Raw genomic sequence first — 26,417 nt, forward strand, 5'->3', positions numbered from 1 at the left:
TTAGAATATGATTTGTTTGCAACTTCACATGTGTAGTTAAATAGGCACAACGACACCATAACTCCACCTAGCAACAACAAAACATTTACATGTCATTGAAAATGTCACATGAAAATTGGACACCGCATATTTCTTTGTTATGCCTAGTATTCAGGTCTGTTTGTGCTTTAGTCAACTTTTATATCATTTATAGCCATGCTAAACATTCCTGAAGAATGGAATAGATAAACAACTAGCTGTCAAATACTTGCTTCCTCTGTCTTTATTTCCTCCATTCCTTGCCTCTCTTTTGAAAGTACATTGGATCCCGAGGGAAGAAGCCTTCACTCCTCTACCCCAATGTGCTTTGAGAGGAAGGTGAGGAATGGAGGAAACTAGGGGAGAATCTCAAATTCAATTCCTTGAATCCTCATATTCTCGCCTCTTTCTCAAATCCCATTGGATCAGACCAATGGGGTAGAGGAGACAAATAAAGGAAATGCAATTGAGAGGACAGAGGAAGCAAGTGTTTGACAGCTATTAACATTTTTAGACAGTACAAGAGTGAGTGAGTGAGTGAGTGAGTGAGTGAGTGAGTGAGTGAGTGAGTGAGTGAGTGAGTGAGTGAGTGAGTGAGTGAGTGAGTGAGTGAGTGAGTGAGTGAGCTACCATAATACCCATGGCCTGTCCAGAAACAACCCCTAGCCCCAACCCTCCAGAGTCTAGCCCAGGGACGTCAAACATAAGACCCCCTCACCTGGCACGCCAGGGGGTCCAATCCGGCCCGCCAGGGGGTCCAATCCGGCCCGCCAGGGGGTCCAATCCGGCCCGCCAGGGGGTCCAATCCGGCACGCCAGGGGGTCCAATCCGGCCCGCCAGGGGGTCCAATCCGGCACGCCAGGGGGTCCAATCCGGCCCGCCAGGGGGTCCAATCCGGCCCGCCAGGGGGTCCAATCTGGCACGCCAGGGGGTCCAATCCGGCCCGCCAGGGGGTCCAATCTGGCACGCCAGGGGGTCCAATCCGGCCCGCCAGGGGGTCCAATCCGGACCGCCAGGGGGTCCAATCCGGCACGCCAGGGGGTCCAATCCGGCCCGCCAGGGGGTCCAATCCGGCCCGCCAGGGGGTCCAATCCGGCACGCCAGGGGGTCCAATCCGGCCCGCCAGGGGGTCCAATCCGGCACGCCAGGGGGTTTGAGTATATTGAAATATTGACCAATTCAATATACTTTCAAATAACTAAAGCCAAATTTAAACTGTACACACATGATAATGGACCTACATTCATAGAGTTTCTTGACTGTGTCAACTTGCTAATAATCACCAAAAGGAAAGCTAGACAGTCAGGTAGCATCAAAAATTCAAAAATCGATGGTTAGGGTAGGGCTGTGGCGGTCATGAAATGTCAGCCGGTGATTGTCAAGCATATAACTGCCGGTCTCACGGTAATTGACCGTTAATTAACATAAGGACGTTTAGCTTATCCTGGATTCCACACATAGCCCACAAGCCACTGATGCAGAACATTGGAACATCTACATTTTAAAAAGTCTAATAAATCCATGTAATATAGCCTACACCATCACAGGTCTAAAGAAACATGATATGAAGAAAATGTAGTTTTAAGAAGAACAGAATAGCATATACTCTTAGTTGTCCTTATGTTAGTCATATGGCTGTGGGCTACACTAGTTAATTTAGTAGACAAGATTTGTTTTATAGTATTAAGAATACAATTGATCAAAGCTTAATAAAATAGAAAGGATATTTTTTCCCAAAAATTTCAAAGGAAGTGCAAACATGAGGCTATTCTGCGTTGAGGGATTAACAAAGAAACTGGTCCTCCCATAAGCTTCATTTAGATTTTTTATGCAACTTTAGTTGTGATACAAGCATTGGGCTATATGTTTGGATTTTTTGTACATTCTAGGGCTGCATGATGCAACTTTTTTCAAATAATCAGAGTCCCATGAAAGGCATGAGCTTTGTTTTGTTTCATGTGCAAGCTGCACACACTTCATCAGTCTTTCATTCACAATTTGACAAGTACTTGATAATGTTCTCACCAGGCCTCTAATTTTCCGGCAACATCCCCCTTGTGTGGCCGCAATGCAACTAAAAAAAATCCATGCCTATTGCGGCCAAAGTGGCCGTTGTGCCCTTGGGCTGAATATAATAATTATAATTCCCTTCTCCCGGCTGCCATGCTGTGAAGCACCTCTCACTCACATGGCTCTATCAGATATCTACATTCTTATTAGCCAATTCCTGTCACGTGATTGGGTCCTTCTCACAGACATTTCAGCTAAGAAGTAGGCTACAAGTGAATGAAGACAGACACGATGCAACTGCGTGCATCCCTCTTGCCAAATTCTAAGGTGCATATTGAAGATGTTAGAACTGTCCACATTTAGTGGACCTAACAATCAGCAAAAACACTAGCCTATGTCAATCTACCATCCCCCATAGTACAAAAGTTGATCAATTCTATTGGTCAACTTGTCCTTCTGTGCAAACCATGACAAGAAACAGAAACAATAACGCCAATCCTCTCAGATATCAAAAAGTGTATAGAGGGTAGGATCTAAGCCAAGGGTTGTTTCAGGACAGGAACCCACAAGACTTTGGGTATGTGGTGAACCTTCAGCACAACACTTGAGGCACAGTTGGATGTTTCAATCCATTGCTGGACACACACAGATTTGCACAGATGTAAGCTGGACCTATCAGGCTGGTCAGGCAGTTCTGGGTATCTGGAGACCTGCTGTAAACCATAAACAGAAATATAAACATTTCTACTGTTCTATCCAGCACAGCTTCATTCCAGCTTCATTCCAGCTAGTTAGATGTGCAACCACTGACTAACTATAGCTAGGGGCTTATCTCTAGTCTAGCAATAGATACTGCTGTATGGTATCATTGAATAATAAAGCAATAAGGCCAGAGGGGGTATGTTTTATGGCCAATATACCACGGCTAAGGCCTGTGCTGGATACAGCCCTTAGCCATGGCATATTGGCCATATATCACAAACCCCTGAGGTTCCTTATTGCTATTTTAAACTGGTTACCAAAGTAATTAGAGCTGTAAAAATAAATGTTTCGTCATACCCGTGGTGTACGGTCTGATAAACCATGGCTGTCAGCCAATCAGCATTCAGGGTTCAAACCACCCAGTTTATAATATTATTTATGCCATGTGATTGTTGAATACTCCTTTCTGATTGGCTTAAAGGGCATTCCAGAGCATGCATTATTTCCTAATAACACACAGTATATTTGCACGGTAGAATTCAATGGCTATAGTTTATTTTCACGCGTTTTGTTTGAACTGCTTTTGAAAACAAAAGTCTATTTGAAAACAGTATTGGTATTGTTGATTTCAATTTTCATAATAGCATCTAGGCTTGATGGTTTGTCTAGCTAAACTAGCAAGTCTGTTTGTTTGGTTACAACAGCAACTACTGTAGCTACAGTATCAAGTAAACGTGCTAGCTACTTCAGTAGTGTTAAATTATAGCCATGGTAGTAAATGGATAATCAGCTCGGGGCTCCATGCGTTCTCTGGAAAATAATGCAACTCCGTGGAAGGTCAGTTTCACTCCGGTAGCTGATTGTGGAACACACCTTCCACATCGTTCATTATTTTCCATAGAGCTCATAGCCCCCTCTTTGATTATCCCTTACATATGCTTAGCTAGGTCTGGGCTTTAGATTCTGTATCAGCACCACAGAGCTCTCACTCCACGCGTCTCCCCACTGAACCGGCTTATAAATGTAATCCCCCAATTATTGCTGCTCCGTATTGTACTGTGCACCTGCATATTCATAATTAAAAGCTGGCAGATCTAATGAGAATTGTGAAGACAAAACAGAAACCACATCTGCCTAGTCAACATCACAAGGCAAGTAAATAAATTAATAAATAAAGACAGGAAACATGTTGATGTGTGTTGTGAATGCAGGAGGAGGGAGCAGAGTGGGTCCTCAGCATCTTAACAAGGATCTTTTCATCCATGCTCTGCGTTTAATTAAGCTCTGGGATTCCAACCAATTAAAGTGTTGAGCCCCCAGGGCAAAGTACTTTTGATTGGTTCTTGACAGTTTCAATCAAATGCTTATTCCCACCCACGATGAGTCTTCACGGGGATAGTTCAGATGATATTATATTACGGAACATTCGGACATAAATTTATGTAGAACAAACATTATTCTCTCATGTAAAACAGAACATCCTGTCAGCTCTGCAACGGTGCGGCTAAGACTTGACAATAATGTATTAGCTTTTTCTGGTAAGTAGTACATGTGTCCAACATTGTATCCAATTTGCTCGATTAGACAAATTAAATGGGACTCAGCGAAATCTAGGGACGGGATTGTCCGCCATTTACATTCATTCATATTTAATTCCCCTTTGATCGATATATTTAGCATTCATTTGTACACATCCTGTCCTGTTGATTCAGATGCAGAGAAGGCTATTGATTTTTTAATTCCCATTGAAAAGGTGAGGGCCACTTAAATTAGTGAAACACTCCGACTCGCGATTCATCTTCTGCTCTCATGCGTAGTGACAACTTGTTATTTCCCCTGTCTTGACTTCTATCCTCTATCCTGTTAATTAAAATGTGTGATAAAAGTGAGAGAGAGAGAGAGAAGGAGGGAGAGCGATAGAGAAGGATAACGACAGAGAGGGAGAGAGAGAAAGATGGGGAGAGAGAGAGAGAGACATCAAAGGGCTACATGGCAATAGCAGGAGAGTCAGGATTTCCTTTGAAAGTGAGTCATTATGAGCCCCAGTCAGATCCCATGGCAGGGGAGGAACAGGGCTGTCACTCTGGGCTTAGAGATGGAGCAGCCTGGGTCTCAGGTGGTTCTGGGGTGGTAGAGGGGGTACGAAGGGTTAGGGGGGTTGTAGGGACTAAAGAGTAGATAGGAAGAAGAGGGGGTTATTTGGGGGTAGTTGGTACTGGTGTGCTAGTCCTGAGGCTGTTGGGAAAACATAAGGTGTGTCCGCTCTTATCAAGTATAGAATGTAAGTGAATAATAACCCTTCATCTTTTCATTAGAATTAAATCTTACAAGCGAGTTCATAGTCTTAGCCTCTGCATGTTTTTTCCTCCTTGTTTTCCTCTTTTCAAAGTTTGTTTGTTCTACTGCATGCTAATTTGACTTAACTCTTTCCTCCCCAAGAGAGGAGCAAGGTTATAGTATATAGAAAAGAAAGAGAAGAAATATACAGTTTTGATTAGGAGGAAGGGGAACACTTGTCATGACATTTTTGAAATGACCAATGGTGCATGGGTGTGATTGAAAACAAAACAAAGAATGTCTGCTATCTGAAAGGAAAGTATTCTTATATTCTTCTTAAAGTTGGCAGTGTTATAAAAAGCAACTTAGTTAACACACATACAATATAAATGTATATGTGGAGTTGAACCCACAACTTTGGCTACCAATATCCACCAAGCCACTGATCCATTTTGACCTCACATGACATTGGAGTCATTGTCATTGTGAAGTTAATCTCTATAAAGTCATGTCACAATCCCTGTACTATTTTATCATTTGCATACACCTAAAGACATCCCCATTACACGACATGCTGGGCACAAATAAATGTCACAAATAAACGTAATTTTATTGAAATGATGTGGAAACAACATTGATTCAACATGTGTGTGCCCAGTGGGCTTGTCCTTCTCCCTAAGTAAGAACAAGCAGCTCCCTTGGTAGTACCCTGACTGAGACGTGTGAGAGACAGTTATAGCACCAGCGCCGCACAAAGTGAGCAAGCCAACTGTGACCTAAACAGGGCCATTGTTACCAATTTTACCAGCATTTCATTATTTTCAGGTCTATAAACATGCAACACTCTTTAAATGACCCACATCCCCCTCAGACCCCCCCACTGATGGAGACTGTGGGCTCTCGTCCAACCAGATGTCCACTTTCTCACAGCGTGAGGTTCTCCATCCCGCGCCCACCTCCCCGTCAGGAAAATAGAGACAGTCTAATAATAAAATCCTACACACACACACGCTAAAAGGAATGTTAGATTGGAAGATTAATAGAACATTCTCCTTGGTGACATTCTGTTCCATACAGCATGTTGGCTTTTATTATGAAGAGGGCACAACATGGCTACGTCCCAAACAGCACCCTATTCACTTTCTAGTTTCTACTTTCTAGTTCACTACTTAGTCACTACCAGGACTAATTGGGCCCTGGGGCCCTGCACTATGTAGGGAATCACGTTCCATTTGGGACGCAGATATGCACTTTACTGGCTATCTCACGTACAGAAGCTTTAATTCTTACATTCACATATTCTGCACTACGTAGGTGAACAGTGATAATGCAGAAGAACCATGTGTATCTGCTCATAGAGGATCAACCCTCTGAGCATCAGTTGCAAGGCCTTGCACTTTATAAGGTCTTGCTATTAGAAACAAAGCCTGGAAGTCCCCAATGTACTCCAAAGAGATGCAATTATAAGCCTATTCATAATAAGCAACATTCAACTCGGCAGCAATGTACATTTTGCCGACTACTCACACTGAATTCTTCCACTGCTCTATCGTTCGCTACATCTCAGTCTGAATCTTCCATCATTGAAAGTCATTTGTGGTGACGTCGTTTGTGGTGAAAGTGATCAGTGATTGGATCGTCTCTAACCAATCAGAGTATCAAAGCTAATTATGTACTTCGAAAACGTTGCTTCACCCACGTGTGTTCTGACTCTGGCCCTACCCATTAATTTCTGGGACCAATCAGATGGTTCGAATGTGTTCGCATTCTAGAGGGGTCGGAGAAGAAATGTTCATGGGCGTGGTGTGGCGTTTGGCTGGAGCAATGAGTCTGGGTAGCCAAGCAAAATTTACATAGTAACTAGACCCACTGGAATCTAAGTTATGTTGAAGAGTTAAGTCAATGTTAAATTGTTTATCAATTGGCATTCACCATATTATAAGTGTGTAAAAGGATTCGTCACAATCACTTTTTTGGGTTCACCAAAACATTACAATCTGACAGAGACAGGTATTAGATTGGACTGGTTTCACTCAGCACCTGTGAAATAATAGATGGAGTGACAGCCACTATGAGATGTAATTCCCATGATAGAGCCATCTTTCTCTCTCCCCTGAGGTATCTTCTGAGCTGGACTCTGGCCTGCCTCCAGTCTGTACGCTCACACTGTGTTTGAGGACACAGTCTGACTATGCCAGCAACACCACTGAGCACACACACACACACACACACACACACACACACACACACACACACACACACACACACACACACACACACACACACACGCCAGCTACACCACAGAGTAAACACCCAACACCGCCCATTTTTTGTTTCAATTATCTGCTGGGTCAAGTTCAGACAGGTGGGTAAGAGGGTCAGGTGGTTTAATTTAGCCGCATACAGCCATGAGTGTCAAGCAGGCTAGGGTCTAGCAGGCTAGCATCTATGCCAGGGGGCCAAAGGCTGTAGAAGAATATAGTTACTGTAGATACTGTAGTTGGTTCCCTGGAGTGGGAAGATTGGGTTTAGCTGCCCCCAGTATTGTATAATCATGGGAGGATATAGCTAAAGATATTGTAGTTTATCCAGGGGTTAGTTGTGGCCTGGAGTGTGGAGTGTGATCCTAGACACCCCCATTCTCCCTGGGCTATGGTACAGCCACTTGGATGGTTGTGTGGTTGGATGGTTGGATAGTTGGCTGGTTGGATAGTTGGATAGTTAAATGGTTGGTTGGATGGATGGATGGTTGGCTGAATTGTTTGATGGTTGAATCGTTGGTTGGATGGATGGTTGGATATTCGTCTTCTGTTGTTTATGATTTGGTACCTGTTAATTCTGTGATTCAGACCTTTCAATCTTAGTTGAAATGAACAAAATTCCCTATGAGCAAAAGACATTGAAAAATAAGTATTTTGGGTTGAAAAGACATTGAAAATCAGTCAGTCTGTGATATGTACCCATGTCTGTTTTTCTCTTGCCATTCTATTGTCATACTTGGCCACCAGTGGTGGAAAAGGTACTCAATTGTCATACTTGGCCACCAGTGGTGGAAAAGGTACTCAAGTAAAAGTAAAGATACCTTAATAGAAAATGCCTCAAGTAAAAGCAAAAGTTACCCAATAAAATGCTAAAAGTTTAAAAGTTTCTGGTTTTAAATGTACTTACTGAAAGTACAGTAGTGAAAAAAATACTCAAATGCTATACGTCAATTCCTTATATTAAGCAAACCAGACAGTATAATTTTCTTGTTTTTAAAATGTACGGACAGACGGGCACACTTCAACACTCAAACATAATTTAGAAATGCAGTGTTTGTGTATAGTCCGTCAGATCAGAGGCAGTGGGAATGTGGATGAAGGTGCATGAATTGGACAATACTTCTGTCCTGCCTGAGAATTCTAAATCTAACGAGTACTTTATGGGAGTAGAAAGTACATCTTTATGGGGCCTCACGAGTGGCGCAGTGGTTATTATTGCACTGCAGTGCAAGCTAGAGATTCTGGGTTTGAGTCCAGGCTCTGTCGCAACTGGCCGCGACCAGGAGACCCATGGGTCGTCGCACAATTGTCCCAGCCTCATCTGGGCTAGGCTGGCAGGGATGTCCTTTTCCCATCGTGCACTAGCGACTCCTGTGGTGGGCCGGGTACAGTGCACACTGACACTGTCGCCAGGTGTACGGTGTTTTTTCCAACTCATTGGTGCTTCTGGCTTAAGTGTGTCAAGAAGCTGTGTAGCTTGTTTGGGTTGTGCTTCAAAGGATGCACGGCTCTCAACCCTCTCCCTAGTCCATATGGGAGTTGCAGTAATGAGACAAGACTAACTATCAATTGAATACTGAGAAAATGGGGTTAAACATCTTTATGTTAGTGGAGTAAAAGTAAAAGTTGTCAAAAATTTGAATAGTAAAGCACAGATACCCCAAAAAACGACTTCCTTTACAATATTTTAACTTAAGTACTTTACACCACAGTTGGCCACACTTGGCTTTTTAGAGACCTTCTCCTTTGGAAACCTTGAGAGCTCAAAGATGGTAGGACAGAGAGGGGGGCAGGTACAGCGTTGCAGCGTGGGGGATCAACTGACGACGCATGCTCCGACATACAACCCCAGCATCACAACCACTGTCGCTGCACACATAACCATTAGCTGCTAGATGTCACTCTGTAACGTTTCTCTGTGTGTTGTAGTCTGAAGAATGTGATTCAGAGGCCATTTCACACCTGTGTGACCTTTTGAACTGTAGTATTGAAAGTAAATGTAAACAAGACACAGGCCTATTTGTAATGGTAACAAATGTTGTGACCCACAAACGTGTGATAAAGCAGGCTAGAACAGTACACAGTTATTGGACATGCAATTAAAGATAATGCCCTAAAATTAAAGTGTTAAATTGTGACATTAGGAAGTTTGGCCATAACTTTCAGCCTGTATAAGTCTATCCTCAGCCCTTAACCCTTAGTCACTGCCCTCTACATTATTAGAAAGAGCTACATGGGTATCAGCTGAAATGAAACTCAGCTTGGATTGAGCTACATGTATTATAATTTTTGAATTTTTACCTTTATTTAACTAGGCAAGTCAGTTAAGAACAAATTCTTATTTTCAATGACGGCCTAGGAACAGTTCAGGGGCAGAACGACAGATTTGTACCTTGTCAGCTCGGGGATTTGAACTTGCAACCTTCCGGTTACTAGTCCAATGCTCTAACCACTAGGCTACCCTGCCACCCCAATAATAAAGATAAATACACAGTCATTCCTCTCAGATCTTCAATGATTGTCTTAGATCAAGAAGAGAAGAGAGGGTCAAACTGTACTCCCAGGCTTACTCTCACAATGCCCTGGTGGATATACACAGAAAGACATACCCTAGCTCCCAGACAGACAGACAGACATACCCTAGCACCCAGACAGACATACCCTAGCTCCCAGACAGACAGACAGACATACCCTAGCACCCAGGCAGACAGACATACCCTAGCTCCCAGACAGACAGACATACCCTAGGTCGCAGACAGACAGACATACACTAGCTCCCAGACAGACAGACATACCCTAGCTCCCAGGCAGACAGACATACACTAGCTCCCAGACAGACAGACATACACTAGCTCCCAGACAGATAGACATACACTAGCTCCCAGGCAGACAGACATACATACCCTAGCTCCCAGACAGACAGACAGACATACCCTAGCACCCAGGCAGATAGACATACACTAGCTCCCAGACAGATAGACATACGCTAGCTCCCAGACAGACATACATACACTAGCTCCCAGGCAGACAGACATACACTAGCTCCCAGACAGACAGACATACACTAGCTCCCAGGCAGACAGACATACCCTAGCACCCACATAAAGGAAGTTTAAAAGAAAGAGTGTAGAGCAAAATGGCTGTGGGGCGCCCGGAAAGACTTTCAAAGCTTCTCAGTAAGTCAGATGATGTGGTATACCGTCATGTGAAACAAACAGTACCACTTTCCCTTTGAGAACCATGGATGCTATTTGAATACTCACTTCTTAGTGGCCCTCGAACAATACACTGATATTGGTGCTTTGCTGGAACTCAAAAGCTCTTTACACAAAAGGCAGAGGAGAGGAAATAAATGGGAGAATATAAGCTGGTAGAATACTGAATTGTGCTGAAGCCAGCTCTCTCTCTGTCTCAGTCTATATCTCTGTCTTTCTCTCTCTCACTTTTTTTTCTCACTCTCTCACTGTCTCTCTTAGTATTTATGATGGTACTGTATCTGGAGGAGAAGTAAAGGAGAGGAAGGAGAAAGGATGGTGGAATGAGAATTCAGAGAACAATCTAATTTATCCTCATAACTTATTTAATAACTCCTGGGGAGAGTTCATGTTGTTGAACTTTAGCTTAACGCGTGCGGGTAGGATCTCTGAGTTTTAGTTCCCTTTTAATGTGACATATAAACTTAAGGCTAGTTTATCCGACATACAAAGACTGTGGCTAGTTAGTTTGTTCTTCCCCCACTGTGAACAACAGCCTGAGGCCAGAGAAGGACTGTTGTCAGGCTAATAATAAACTCCATGGCTACATACATCTGAAGTGTGTTCTCTCTGTCTCTGACTTTGGCCTCTAGCTTGGACAATAGATGGAATGTTAGGGTTTGAACCCCACTCTGATGCATCACACACATACACTGTAGCCTCGTTATACACTGTAGCCTCGTTATACACTGTAGCCTCGTTATACACTGCAGCCTCGTTATACACTGTAGCCTCGTTATACACTGTAGCCTCGTTATACACTGCAGCCTCGTTATACACTGTAGCCTCGTTATACACTGTAGCCTCGTTATACACTGCAGCCTCGTTATACACTGTAGCCTCGTTATACACTGCAGCCTCGTTATACACTGTAGCCTCGTTATACACTGTAGCCTCGTTATACACTGTAGCCTCGTTATACACTGTAGCCTCGTTATACACTGCAGCCTCGTTATACACTGTAGCCTCGTTATACACTGTAGCCTCGTTATACACTGTAGCCTCGTTATACACTGCAGCCTCGTTATACACTGCAGCCTCGTTATACACTGTAGCCTCGTTATACACTGCAGCCTCGTTATACACTGCAGTCTCGTTATACACTGTAGCCTCGTTATACACTGTAGCCTCGTTATACACTGCAGCCTCGTTATACACTGTAGCCTCGTTATACACTGTAGCCTCGTTATACACTGCAGCCTCGTTATACACTGTAGCCTCGTTATACACTGTAGCCTCGTTATACACTGCAGCCTCGTTATACACTGTAGCCTCGTTATACACTGTAGCCTCGTTATACACTGCAGCCTCGTTATACACTGTAGCGTCGTTATACACTGTAGCCTCGTTATACACTGTAGCCTCGTTATACACTGCAGCCTCGTTATACACTGCAGCCTCGTTATACACTGTAGCCTCGTTATACACTGTAGCCTCGTTATACACTGTAGCCTCGTTATACACTGTAGCCTTGTTATTGTGTTACTATTTCCTATTCTAGGGAAAGAATGTTTTTTTGTACTTTTTATTTCTGAATTAGGAAAGACCTCGTAAATAAGCATTTCAGAGTAAAGTCTACATTTGTTGTATTCGGCGCATGTGACAAATAACATTTGATTTCACACTAACAAACACACACTCTAACAAAACGGCGGTGATAATGATATGCTGCGTAGCTCTCTCTCTCTCTCTCTCTCTCTCTCTTTCTCTCTCTGTCTCTGCTCACACAGACAGCAGAGATATGTTGTGTGTGTTGACTGTGGAGGCAAAACCAGTCTGTGTGTGAGCACTTATGTGCATACATACAGTACTTACATGTGTGGGTATGCTGTCCCTTAGCTAACCCAGTATATATCTGGGGTGATATAGCAGTAGCTTAAAAAAAAGAGATGAATTAACTCCCATGTTCAGTGGTTCTGTCTCTGTCAGCCTGCACCACCTGTCCAGGCTTTAATGAGAACAGGAGAGACAAAGATGATGGAGGGTCAATTAGACCTCCATGTTGTAGACCAGAGGAATGAACTGAATGATAGTTCACCTTTCATTACCACCCCCTGCTACAGGGTTAAGGGTGTTGCACTAGTTAGTGAAAGACAGTGAAGTTGTGATTGAGGGTTTTACTCTAACAGATAGAGGCTATGTGCTCACTGCCCACAAAATGAGGTGGAAACTGAGCTGCACTTCCTAACCTCCTGCCCAATGTACGACCATATTAGAGAGACATATTTCCCTCAGATTACACAGATCCACAAAGAATTCGAAAACAAATCCAATTTTGAAAAACTCCCATATCTACTAGGTGAAATTCCACAGTGTTCCATCACAGCAGCAAGATTTGTGACCTGTTGCCACGAGAAAAGGGCAACCAGTGAAGAACAAACACCATTGTAAATACAACCCATATTTCTGCTTATTTATTTTATCTTGTGTCCTTTAACCATTTGTACATTGTTAAAACACTGTATATATATATATAATATGACATTTGTAATGTCTTTACTCTTTTGAAACGTCTGTATGTGTAATGTTTACTGTTAATTTTGGTTGTTTTTCACTTTATATATTCACTTTGTATGTTGTCTACCTCACTTGCTTTGGCAATGTTAACACATGTTTCCCATGCCAATAAAGCCCTTGAATTGAATTGAATTGATATCAGATCTTCTTTGAGGAGGGGAAGAGTCAGACAGTGTATTAGATGTCGTTGTAATGAGAAGATGAAATTGGTAGAGTAGAGACTCACCTTTCCAGGGCTGAAAGAGGTTAACAGAAACGTGTAGTATATTTGAGGTGTCATATAGTTGAGGTTTTTAAAATGCTTCTAGAGTTTGTAATTTCCACTTTGAAATTTCAGACTTGATTTTCCTTTACCCCTACAAAAATCTCCATGAATTACCATCCACATAATAATAAAAATGTTCTGTTGCTGCAGGATTATTTTCCTGCTGTAGCAAACTGGCTCAAATTAAGATCCTACATCTGTAAGTCATCTAAACAACCTTATTTCCTCCACCAGATCCGATGGACCAAGACAGCAGGCAGTGTGTCTGACCGCTTCCAGGACTCGAGTGTGTTTAACGAGACGCTGCACATCACCAAGATCCAGAGACACCAAGGGGGACGCTACTACTGCAAGGCTGAGAACGGCTTGGGTTCCCCGGCCATCAAGTCCATACGGGTCGACGTCTACTGTAAGTCCTGCAAATTACCGTCGGACACAGTGGTTGGGCCAACATTGTTTTCTTGTTATCTCAGTGTACCTTCTCAATGTTGCATCAAATCCAAAGTGACGAGTCAGTATACAGTTCTTGTTTCATTTTCAACTAGATTTCAACCACAACGATAAGTTTTGGTTTTTCCTCTGAGTACATTTGTTATTTTTGTATTAAACCTTTGTTTAACTATGCAAGTCAGTTAAGAACAAATTCTCATTAACAATGACGACCTAGGAACAGTGGGTTAACTGCCTTGTTCAGGGGTAGAACGACAGATTTTTACCTTGTCAGCTCGGGGATTCGATCTAGCGACTTTTCAGTTACTGTCCCAACGCTCTATCCACTAGGCTACCTGTCGCCCCAAAATGCTTTCTTTCCAGAGGTGCTTTGGTGATGCTCTGTGTATCCATATTGTTGATTAAATTAAAAAGGCACTTTATTGTCATGTTGTGTCTATCCATGTACTGTGAGTACTCTGGTTTCAATCCCGGCCCCATAAAATGGAAATGTCTGTTGGGATCCATTAAACGGAATGGCCTTACACTGTATTGTTTTTATTGATCGGCCATTGATTGTCCTGTTCACCTCATCAATTGATGAGTGGTGAAGACACACGTCAGTGCACTTCCATCACAGCTACAACCCCCCTCCAGGCTGTTCCTCTGCACTACGACTCCAGTTACTACGAGTTAACTCAGAATTTTAAAGGGTGTGAACAGGTGTGGTTTTGTATAAATATCCAATGACAATGTCTGTAAGAGTGTAAGAAAAACAGGTTGCATGGTGTGTTATTTGTAACACAGTTACCAACATCTGATGCAGTGTAAACATTCTATGTGAACCAGCATTGCCGTTTGCCTCTATCTTCAGACTGCACTTGATTGAGTTGGGGTCCTAGACCAGACATCGTGTGTTTTTGTTGGAGAAATTGTACAGTGGCTAACAGTCTTAACAACCCAACCCAGTAGATTCCAACCGAGCCAAACCCAGTAGGTTCCAGCCGAGCCAAACCCAGTTGGTTCCAGCCGTGCCAAACCCAGTAGGTTCCAGCCGAGCCAAACCCAGTAGGTTCCAGCCGAGCCAAACCCAGTAGATTCCAGCTGAGCCAAACGCCGTAGGTTCCAGCCGTGCCAAACCCAGTAGGTGTCAGCCGTGCCAAACCCAGTAGGTTCCAGCTGTGCCAAACCCAGTAGGTTCATGTCTAGCCAAACCCAGTAGGTTCCAGCCGAGCCAAACCCAGTAGGTTCCAGCCGTGCCAAACACAGTGGGTTCCAGCCTAGCCAAACCCAGTAGGTTCCAGCCTAGCCAAACGCTGTAGGTTCCAGCCTAATGCAGTATGTTCCAGCCTTGCCAAACGCAGTAGGTCCCAGCCTAGCCAAACGCAGTAGGTTCCAGCTGTGCCAAACCCAGTAGGTTCCAGCCGTGCCAAACCCAGTAGGTTCCAGCCATGCCAAACCCAGTAGGTTCCAGCCTAGCCAAACCCAGTAGGTTCCAGCCGTGCCAAATCCAGCAAGTTCCAGCCTAGCCAAACTAGCCATTTCAATAGTGAGGTCTGATTGGAGTTGTCCGGGGCACCTCCTTTAGCTGCAATCCACAACTCCACAGAGGTGCACTTGAATGAAGAATGGTTGCTCTCGTCTGAACCCTAGACAAGCAAAAATCATCTGTCCCAGACAAACCAACTTCAAGCACTTAAAACCAGCACTTTCCCTTCTGTAACATCACTGCCAGTGATAAACTTTGGGCTTGTGTTCTCCTCTTCTCCCACTCTCTCTGTGGCAGAACACAGAGCAGTCTGCAGTGCTGTCTCTGTCTCTCCTCTCTGTCTCTCCTTTCTGCCTCTCTTCTCTCCGCTGCTTCTCCTCTCTCCTCTGCCTCGCCTCTCTCCTCTGCCTCGATCTCTCTCCTCTGTCTCGATCTCTCTCCTCTGTCTCGCCTCTCTCTGCCTCTCTTCTCTTTCTCTCCTTTCTGCCTCTCGTCGGCCTCTGCTTTTGCTTCTGCTTCTGCCTCTTCTCTCCTCTTCTCTTCTCTCCTCTCATTTCCTTGTCAAGGCAGGGGTTAAGAAAAAACGCTTTCATCTGACATCCAAGCCTCTCTTCCATCTGACAATCACTCTTCTCAGTCTGTCACAACGGGCAGGGTCTGTCTGTGTGGCTGGTGTTTAGCCACACTGTCGCCAAGGCTCTTTCTATGCCTGTTCTCTCTTTCCTTCTGTCTCCATTTCCATTTTCTATTTCCCTCTCTCTCCTTTCTCTCTCTTTCTCTCTCTCTCTCTCTCTCTCTCTCTCTCTCTCTCTCTCTCTCTCTCTCTCTCTCTCTCTCTCTCTCTCTCTCTCTCTCTCTCTCTATTTCCCTCCCTGTCTCCTCTTGGCCCCTGCATGTCTGTGTGGCTCTCAGTCGTTGTACCTGTATATTAGTTCTGACGTGAACAAGGGCTTTGGAATAGGTGATGGTTAGAAAGCTTGGAACTTGGAAGGAGGGGGAAGTAGTGGCTTTCTTTCTCTCCTTGTCTCCTTTCCTTCATCTGCTCTGGACTGCCATATTGCCTTTGTGGTGGATGTCTAACGGACATGTGCCTTCACCTGTCTAGTTCTTCCACACTGTTGATTGTAAACTATTGAGACATACAATAGACCCTGGACAGACAGTGACTAACATCCCAGTGTCACTGGTTTAGCATGATAACAGTAAGATTACCAAAGTTGACCAGTGGCCATTTTGAATCCTCTCTGGTTTGCCATGGCATTGTTTACAGTTTAATGGATGGCAAATCCTGAATGGGCAGTGTGGGAGGGATGCTTAGCCTATCAGACACATCAGCTGTGACATCCAGACCTTCATTCAACCAATGACGTCATCCAATGCTTTCACTAGTTGCCTCCCAATCCAATGATGTCCTGAGTTGTGCTCTCCAGAAAAACTCTCTGTTTAACCTTTTACTGCAGTGGGCTAAATCAGGGTCACACAGAGTGATTCTTGGTAGTCTTTAACAAAATTACTTTGAAGCAAAAGTATTCACCTCACAAACATGGTTATCGGCTCAAACAAAGAAGACACATGTACCATGTCAGATATAGAGTTGACATGTATTACATTTTGAGTTTGCATCCCAATATTTCACTTTATGTAGTTCACAGAAGACTGAAATATAACAAAACTGTTTGACATGGAAACACCAGATTTGTGTTGAGTTTTTAAAAATCAAAACCAATCGTATTGGTCACATACACATGGTTAGCAGATGTTAATGCGAGTGTTGCGAAATGCTTGTTCTTATAGTTCCGACAGTGAAGTACTATCTAACAAGTAATATAACAATTCCACAAAAACAACCTAATACACACAAATCTAGATGGTATAAGAATATGTATATATAAATATATGGATGAGTGATGACCGAGCGGCATAGGCAAGATGCAATAGATGGTATAGAATACAATATATACATATGAGATTAGTAATGCAAGATATGTAAACAGTATTAAAAGTGGCCAATGATTTTGAGTCTGTATATAACATTCCACTAATGAGGCCAAACAGGGCACTTTTGGTAATTGACTGCAGGAAAGGGCTACTAGAAGAGGATGAAAAGGGAATATCAAGTATCAACGTCATGGTACAGTACTTTCAAGTACATGAGCCTTTCAAGCTTGATTTCCTCAAATTCTGTACTTGTAGGTTTCCTATTTATCATTGAGTATACACTGAATACTGTACAGTATGTAATGCTATGGCCTTTATATTGTAGAGCCTTTAAAACACAACTCTATAGGACATTATTAAAGCAGCGGCAGCATTTAAAGTGTTACATGCTGACCACATTGCTCATGCCGCGCGAGCATTGCAAAATACATTTGCACATACATGTTATTCAATCATTGCACCCACACTGCGAGCCAACGAGCACATGTGTTGCTGGGCACTAAAATAGAAGTTGCTTCTATTTGTGGCACAGAACGCAATGCAAGTCCTGCTTCTCCCATCTCCTCATTGGCTTTTAAAAGCATATACCCACGTGCCATCTCCTCATTGGTTATACCCACATGCGTGATTGAAAGATGAACTGAGGTCGGTAATACACCTTATTATGAAAGTTAGTTGCCAATCGCCATACAAAGTCCAAAGAAGAAAAAGCCTGGAAGGAATAGAGATGACTAGAAATGATTCTGTTGACTGTTTTATCTGTGGACTTATTATCAGACTAGAGGGCCTTATTTCAGGTAAAATAACAACTCAATGTTTATATCCCAGGACAAATTAGCTAGGAAAAGCAAGCTAGCTAGCTAAATAGGAGAAATTAGCTAGCAACAGCAAGCTAACTAGCTAAATTGCCATAAATGTTTAACGATTTTTGACCTGTCCCCAAATTAATATAATTAGTTCAGAGTTTGTTTTGATATTTCAACCTGCGTGTCGGTATCACGTTTGGTGTAGGGGGACAAAATCCATTTGCGCATGCGGACACACCCGCGGGTCCGGTTTGGGCATGGTGTTAGACCGATGACGCCCTTGTCTCTGGCCTTGTAGTCCATATGTACTTCATTAGCTGGGTGTTGTGTTGCACATCTAGCAGAAACATAGTGGATTTCTCCTGGTAAATGCTATAGCTGTCACCCAGGGGTGAATGTAATTTGTGTGCCTCTTTTGCAGCTCTCGCTATTTTTAGTGCTTTGCAACCTTGTTTTTTAATTAGCATTTCAATTGCTATTTGGGCGCTAGGGCTCAACAACAACACCTTGAAAAATTGTGTAGAATCTGATTTTCAGATGTTGTGTAGGTGTGTTTTTACATCATAATGTCATTAGACTACCGAGAAATCAAATCAAACTTTATTTGTCACATGCACCGAATACAGCAAGTGTAGACTTTATCGTGAAATGCTTACTTAAATGTAACCGCTAGTAAGGATGGCTGCTATAAGGATACAAGTCAGAGAGAGACAGGACTTTATTTTTGGTGGGAATTTAGGAGGGCTTCCATTTCAATGTGAATTTAGTCTTTGTTCTGTTCTTAAAAAAAATTAAAATATTTATTTTCCTTCCCTGTCCTTCTGAAACCAGAGGGCTTATTTTCAATTTAGAGTGGAAATATTTCCAGCTTTATTTGTTCATACATACATACTTATAAAATCACTGTGTACTCCTTTCCTATCCGTTCACCTTCCAAAGATACTGCTGGATCCGCCATGACTCACAACGTCCAATAGACATTACATTCAATGAAGTGATGGAAGGAAAGAGAGAAAGGGAGAATTCTCTGGACGCATTGCCTAGGTTTAATTAAATGAAAGAAGGAAGGGCAAAGAATGAAAAAAAGAGGGAGAATTCTATGGTAGAAGTATTGCCAACTCAAAAGGACAGACAACAGCAGGATGGGTAATTAACTTACCTCTGCAGCCCAGAGGAGCTGATATTAGCCCTGGCAGGCCTAGCAGGCACAACAGTAACTCATTTAAAATACCCACCCCATCTAAGCACATTTCTACCTGCTGGTTCTTCAGAAGATGTGTTTGTCCATAGTGAGGTCTGCAGGGACAGATGCCCACTCAGAAGTTAATAAAGAACTCCCTACCGTCCTTCCGTTGATCGATTGGTAGCTTTGCTGTTCCTAAGAACTTAGAGCCTCTTCTTCCTCAGTTCCTTGAAGGGTCCATCTATTACAATGTTTTTCATTTCATCCGGGCTGTATATGTGGTATTGCTGTGTCTGAGACTACATTGACGTACCTAGTAGAGAAAGGCCCATAGCGTTGCAGCAGGGGCTTATAGCTGGCTTTAAGGACTTCATCGGCAGGAGGACTTCACGTTCCCAATGTAATACCTTTCTGATGTGAAAAGAGTCCAATGGACTCCAATGAAGTACAAAAGTACTTTTTTTTAAATTTAATTTTATTTCACCTTTATTTAACCAGGTAAGCAAGTTGAGAACAAGTTCTCATTTACAATTGCGACCTGGCCAAGATAAAGCAAAGCAGTTCGACACATACAATGACACAGAGTTACACATGGAGTAAAACAAACATACAGTCAATAATACAGTAAAAAAACAAGTCTATATACAATGTGAGCAAATTAGGTGAGAAGGGAGGTAAAGGCAAAAAAGGCCATGGTGGCAAAGTAAATACAATATAGCAAGTAAAACACTGGAATGGTAGTTTTGCAATGGAAGAATGTGCAAAGTAGAAATAAAAATAATGGGGTGCAAAGGAGCAAAATAAATAAATAAATTAAATACAGTTGGGAAAGAGGTAGTTGTTTGGGCTAAATTAAGGGTGGGCTATGTACAGGTGCAGTAATCTGTAAGATGCTCTGACAGTTGGTGCTTAAAGCTAGTGAGGGAGATGTGTTTCCAATTTAAGAGATTTTTGTAGTTCGTTCCAGTCATTGGCAGCAGAGAACTGGAAGGAGAGGCGGCCAAAGAAAGAATTGGTTTTGGGGGTGACGAGAGAGATATACCTGCTGGAGCGTGTGCTACAGGTGGGAGATGCTATGGTGACCAGCGAGCTGAGATAAGGGGGGACTTTACCTAGCAGGGTCTTGTAGATGACCTGGAGCCAGTGGGTTTGGCGACGAGTATGAAGCGAGGGCCAGCCAACGAGAGCGTACAGGTCGCAATGGTGGGTAGTATATGGGGCTTTGGTGACAAAACGGATTGCACTGTGATAGACTGCATCCAATTTGTTGAGTAGGGTATTGGAGGCTATTTTGTAAATGACATCGCCAAAGTCGAGGATTGGTAGGATGGTCAATTTTACAAGGGTATGTTTGGCAGCATGAGTGAAGGATGCTGTGTTGCGAAATAGGAAGCCAATTCTAGATTTAACTTTGGATTGGAGATGTTTGATATGGGTCTGGAAGGAGAGTGAATAAAAACTTCACTTGTGCCCATGCGTTTAACAGGAGTTAGAGAGAATGTACTTCACTTGTGCCCATGCGTTTAACAGGAGTTATAGAGAATGTACTTCACTTGTGCCCATGCGTTTAACAGGAGTTAGAGAGAATGTACTTCACTTGTGCCCATGCGTTTAACAGGAGTTAGAGAGAATGTACTTCACTTGTGCCCATGCGTTTAACAGGAGTTAGAGAGCATGTACTTGCATATTGGGACTGGAAAACTTTATTGCACTGATATTGAGTTTGCACTTTTACAGAGTGCACTTGTCAGGAATCAACAGTATATACCACCAATTTGACAATGGAGGTAATTTCAGGACTCTTTAAAGTGGATGAATAATCAAAATGACGATTTTTACACTGGAGGCTGCTGTGGCCCTATGAGTCCCCTACCAATCAGTGACCCTTTTGTCATCTCCTTTGGATAGTTCCATACACAACCCATTACTCATCTTTAACAGGCTTCTTATTGTCTCAGCCTCAAATGTTCATTGGTCTCGGAGCTGAAATAAACTCTGTGTGTGTGATTTAACTTTGGCCAACAAACTGAAATCAATGCCAGGATTGTTGCATCTTCAGCTGGCTAAGTCCAATTCAACACAGAGCGTGGTTGATAAATGAGAGATCTTAAGGGATGGAACGAAATTTACAGAATGGATACCTGGAGGAAAATGGGGGAGGGTCATGCTTTTTCAATTTTAGTCAAGGGGAGGGTTTAGTATTTTTGTAATCTAGTCCAACAGAGGGTCATGTAATTTGTAATTGATGAAATTTCAATATTTCTGTGTTTTAGAATTAGTTGCTTATTAGGCTACATATCAACGTGTGCCCGATGTTGCTCCTCGTCTCAGATTCTCTGCTGGGCGCGCAATATGTGCTCCTATAGGCAATTTAATGAAATTATCCATAGTCTATAGGCTACAAAGTGCATGCTCTGAGTTATATTTCTAAGAAAATTCACTTCCTTCCTGAGTCTTTTGTGCTGCTGGGATAGTGTAAATAAAACTAGGCTGCATTGTACACTGCAATGGATATTCCATTCCTGAGCCCTGGCCTGCTCTGCTCTTGATTATAAAAACGTGTTTTGTGCTGCCTAACCAATGCTGTGCTGTGTTTTGATTAGGCGTCTTCCCAAAAATGTGATATCTTCCACTCCAACTAGCCTATAGCCTATGTTCTGTTCAGTTTGAGAAGGAGAGCGCGAAGAGGAGAAGGAGGACGGGAGGTCAACTTTGACAGCTTGCTACTACTATCGTTTATTTGAATAAAAACAATATGTTTCTTACCCATGATGTATTTATCAGAGTTATTAACCTCACAATAAGCCAGATTTCAATAACTTACAATGTGGTGCTGAAACTTGAAGCAGCATCTGCTGCACAATCAATCGGAAATGGACAGCTCATGGGGCTGAAAGTAGGCAAATGCAGGTAAGCATAATTCACTTAAACCGTCTTAAATTTTAATTAGACTTTACTAAAAACAAAAGGGCTTTGTGTTAGAGCCTATTTCTTCCTATTTAAGAAATAAGAGGTAGACCTACCTATTTGACAGACGAAATTAGGCTATAGGCTGCTATATCCATAGATTTGTCGGCCAATTCCTCTACCATGCACTCTTTAAATAGCCTACTTCTGTGTCAGTGAAGGGCTGTTAAGGGTTGGAAGAACTTGACTGGCCTGCACAGAGCCCTGACCTCAACCCCATCGAACATTTTGTGATGAATTGTAACGCTGACTGTGAGACAGGCCTAATCACCCAAAATCAGTGCCTGACCTCGCTAATGCTCTTGTGGCTGAATGGACACAAGTCCCAACAGAAATGTTCCAACATCGAGTGGAAAGCCTTCCCAGAAGAGTGGAGGCTGTTATAGAAGCAAAATGTGGACCAACTCCATATTAATGCTGTACACATGTTTTTGTCCATGTTGTGGATGATATGATTCTGGTAATATGTAAAAGTACGTAGAATTGCATGAAATGTTTATAAAAAGGCAATTTTTTCTTGGGCCTGCAAATACAATGATAGATTCATGCAATGTTTTATTATAAAAGGGATCTCTCCACTTGTCCACGGTGGTCTGTGATCCCACAACCTTCTGGCCCGCAGCCCTGTGTGCTATCAAAATTCCTGCCGTTGCCATCTAATACCTACAGGACAAAGACCAGTTTCTAAAACAACATATTTAAGGCTTTGGTCTGTCGAAAAAAGTGAGGGTAAACGGTAGGCATGTTCTCTGCTATCCACTTCATGTTCTGAGTATAGGGGTGGGTCACTTTTTTTTCAACCACTCAGGGAGGATTTAGGTCAATTATATTTTGCTGAAGGGAGGGTCATCCATTTTAATTTCAGAGAGGGCTTCACTCCCTAAGCTAAAACAACCATGACGCTAAAAAACTACTGTTTGACTATCTGAAATGCTGTGCTTAACCACATCTGCATGAATAATCACATTAATATGAGGAGCATAAAAAACCTACTTTCTGTTATTTGTACACCTGCTAACAATATGCTAGCAGCTGATAGCTAGCTATTATGGAGCTATGAAACATATAATGCTAATATTAGCTTACTAGCTAGCATTAGCTATTATGGAGTTATGTCACATCTAATGCTAATATTAGCTCGCTAGCTAGTGATAGCTATTATGGAGCTATGAATCGGAGCTATGATGCGGCAGGTATTTTTAATTTAGTTTTAATTTAACCTTTATTTAACTAGGCCAGTCAGTATCCCAGAGTCAACTAAGTGAAAAATCTGTCGATGTGCCCTTGTAATTCACTGAAAGTGTCTACTAAATGACTCAAATGTAATTTAACCCCTGCCTCTGTCACTTTAGGCCCAGGCTGTGTGGTACAAAGGTGAATGGTGGTACTTGGGGCAGACACACTCCCTCTTTGGACATTCTCTCTCTCTCTCTCTCTCCTCTTCTTCCACTCCACTCTCTCCCCTCTTCCTCCGCTCTCCTCTCCCCTCTTCCTCCGCTCTCCTCTCCCCTCTTCATCCGCTCTCCTCTCCCCTCTTCATCCGCTCTCCTCTCCCTCCTCTTCACGCTCCTCTTCCTGTCTCTCCCTCTACTCTCCTCTTCCTCCCCTTCACTTCACTTCACTTCACTTTCCTTTTCCTCTCTCACTCCACATTTCTATCCCTCCAATCATCTCTAAGTCTTCTTTCTCCATGCCTTTTGCTTCTGAGCCCTGACTCGCCACATCACTTCCCTCACTTTCACTGACCTAGAGGAACAGAGGACCAGAGGGAGAGGAGAGGAGCAACAAATAGGATATAATTGTGGTCAGGAACATTTTATCTTTCTCTCACACTATCTCTCTCTTCCTTCCTCTCTTTTTCTCAATTATACATACACTCTCTTCCTAATAATCACCTCTCAGGGGTTTCCATAATAAATTGTGTGATTCCACACACACACTCTTTCTCTTTCTCTTTCTCTCTCTAGCCTCCAATCAACTCTCGCTTTCTTGCCTATCAGACTTACTACAGTGTTTGCCAATGTTAGCTGATTATTTATATGAAGCTAGGACATTTTCCAAATGAATTGCATCGGTAGAAACAGGACAAAACTGCACCTAGAAAACATGACAACCCATAACTTAAGCCCAACAGATAAACACAAATTATTCAAGCCTTCATTTCAGTGGGTTGTTAGCTGGTTGTCTCTATGGCTAGCTAGTGAAATTGACAGCTGAGGTTGATGCTTCATGAGTGAAGCCCAAATTTACTGCTACTCACAACTTTTCTTGCCTGACAGACTAGCTAGCCAGCTATAGCAAGCAGCTTGGGCCGTTTCCACATGAATTACATCGGTAGAAACAAGACCCACCGCCAACTAGTTAGCTGACTATATACAGCTAAACATTGCAACTATTTACATGAGACAGAGAGCTCCACCGGTGATGTACTAGCCTATACCAACAGAGTGATCATGACAGGACTTGCTAATCTGAGAGCTATTCCCCACATTTAACGTCATCAAACATAGACAACACCAAAGATATATATCTGCTGTTTACTTATTTCACTCACCTCGACATCATCGCTTTTCAAAGTCACCAACCAATATACAGAAGATACAGCCTCTTTCACAGTGAAAAGTCGTGTATGCTTCGGCGCCGTCATTTTTAGAAAAAAACATTGAAAAGTCAAATGACGGCAACAGCCGCGCGAATACAACAACAGGTTGTTTGCATGTTCATTTTGCTATCATTTAAAGAAAGGACTTCGACGGCCGCTATGGTTAGAAAGAGTTAAATAGGTTTCTGGTTTTCCGCTTCCCTCTGGAAAATGTATATTAATATTAAATAAAAACTAATAACAGTATTCCTGTTTCCATTTGTCATTATTGTCTATTTTCTATTTACTTATATTGCTGTGTTATGCTGTATTACATTTACATTTACATTTAAGTCATTTAGCAGACGCTCTTATCCAGAGCGACTTACAATATAACACAGTTCAACATAATGCAGCGCATAGCAACACAACACTATTCAACATAACGCAACACAATACAGCACTATTCACACACCACGCAATGCATAGCTACACAATATAACACAGTTCAACATAATGCAATGCATAGCAACACAACACAATTCAACATAATGCAATGCATAGCAACACAACACTATTCAACATAATGCAATGCATAGCAACACAACACTATTCAACATAATGCAACGCATAGCAACACAACACAACACTATTCAACAGAGAGTAATGCATAGCAACCCAACACTATACAACACTATTCAACATAATGCAATGCATATCAACACAATACAACACTATTCAACACAATGCAATGCATAGCAACACAACACAACACTATGCAACATAATGCAATGAATAGCAACACAACACAATACAATACTATTCAACACAATGCAATGCATAGCAACACAACACAATACAGCACTATTCAACACAACACATAGCAATGCAATACAACACTATTCAACACAATGCAATGCATAGCAACACATTTACATTTACATTTAAGTCATTTAGCAGACGCTCTTATCCAGAGCGACTTACAAATTGGTGCATTCACCTTATGACATCCAGTGGAACAGACACTTTACAATAGTGCATCTAAATCTTTTAAGGGGGGGGGGGGTGAGAAGGATTACTTTATCCTATCCTAGGTATTCCTTAAAGAGGTGGGGTTTCAGGTGTCTCCGGAAGGTGGTGATGGACTCCGCTGTCCTGGCGTCGTGAGGGAGTTTGTTCCACCATTGGGGGGCCAGAGCAGCGAACAGTTTTGACTGGGCTGAGCGGGAACTGTACTTCCTCAGTGGTAGGGAGGCGAGCAGGCCAGAGGTGGATGAACGCAGTGCCCTTGTTTGGGTGTAGGGCCTGATCAGAGCCTGGAGGTACTGAGGTGCCGTTCCCCTCACTAATAGTGTTGCCTAATCAATCACCTTCCAGTGCAAATGGAAATGAAAAACAAAACACTGCCTCCTGAGTGGTGCAGTGGTCTAAGGCATCGCAGTGCTTGAAGCATCACTACAGACCTGGGTTTGATCCCAGGCTATGTTGCAGCCAGCTGTGACCGGGAGACCCATGAGGCAGTGCACAATTGGCCTATGTCGTCCGGGTTAGGGGAGGGTTTGGCCAGCCGGGATGTCCTTGTCGCATAGCGCTCTAGCGACTCCTGTGGTGGGCCAGGCGCATGCACGCTGACACAGTCGCCAGTTGTACGGTGTTTCCTCTGACAAATTGGTGCGGCTGGCTTCTGGGTTAAGCGAGCAGTGTGTCAAGAAGCACTGCA

The 26,417-nt window shown here is 42.8% G+C and overlaps 1 protein-coding gene across 1 annotated transcript in view; it reads left to right on the top strand.

The window, feature by feature from the left end:
* Window positions 1–26,417, top strand: part of LOC115140383 (MAM domain-containing glycosylphosphatidylinositol anchor protein 2-like) — a 436,092-nt gene that overhangs the window by 185,731 nt on the left and 223,944 nt on the right. Inside the window, exon 3 of the mRNA XM_065026245.1 lies at window positions 13,539–13,713. Coding sequence (XP_064882317.1) covers window positions 13,539–13,713 — 175 coding nt within the window. The remainder of the gene's footprint in view (window positions 1–13,538; window positions 13,714–26,417) is intronic.

Source organism: Oncorhynchus nerka, linkage group LG13 (assembly GCF_034236695.1).
Source record: "Oncorhynchus nerka isolate Pitt River linkage group LG13, Oner_Uvic_2.0, whole genome shotgun sequence".
Classification (NCBI taxonomy): Eukaryota; Metazoa; Chordata; class Actinopteri; order Salmoniformes; family Salmonidae; genus Oncorhynchus; species Oncorhynchus nerka.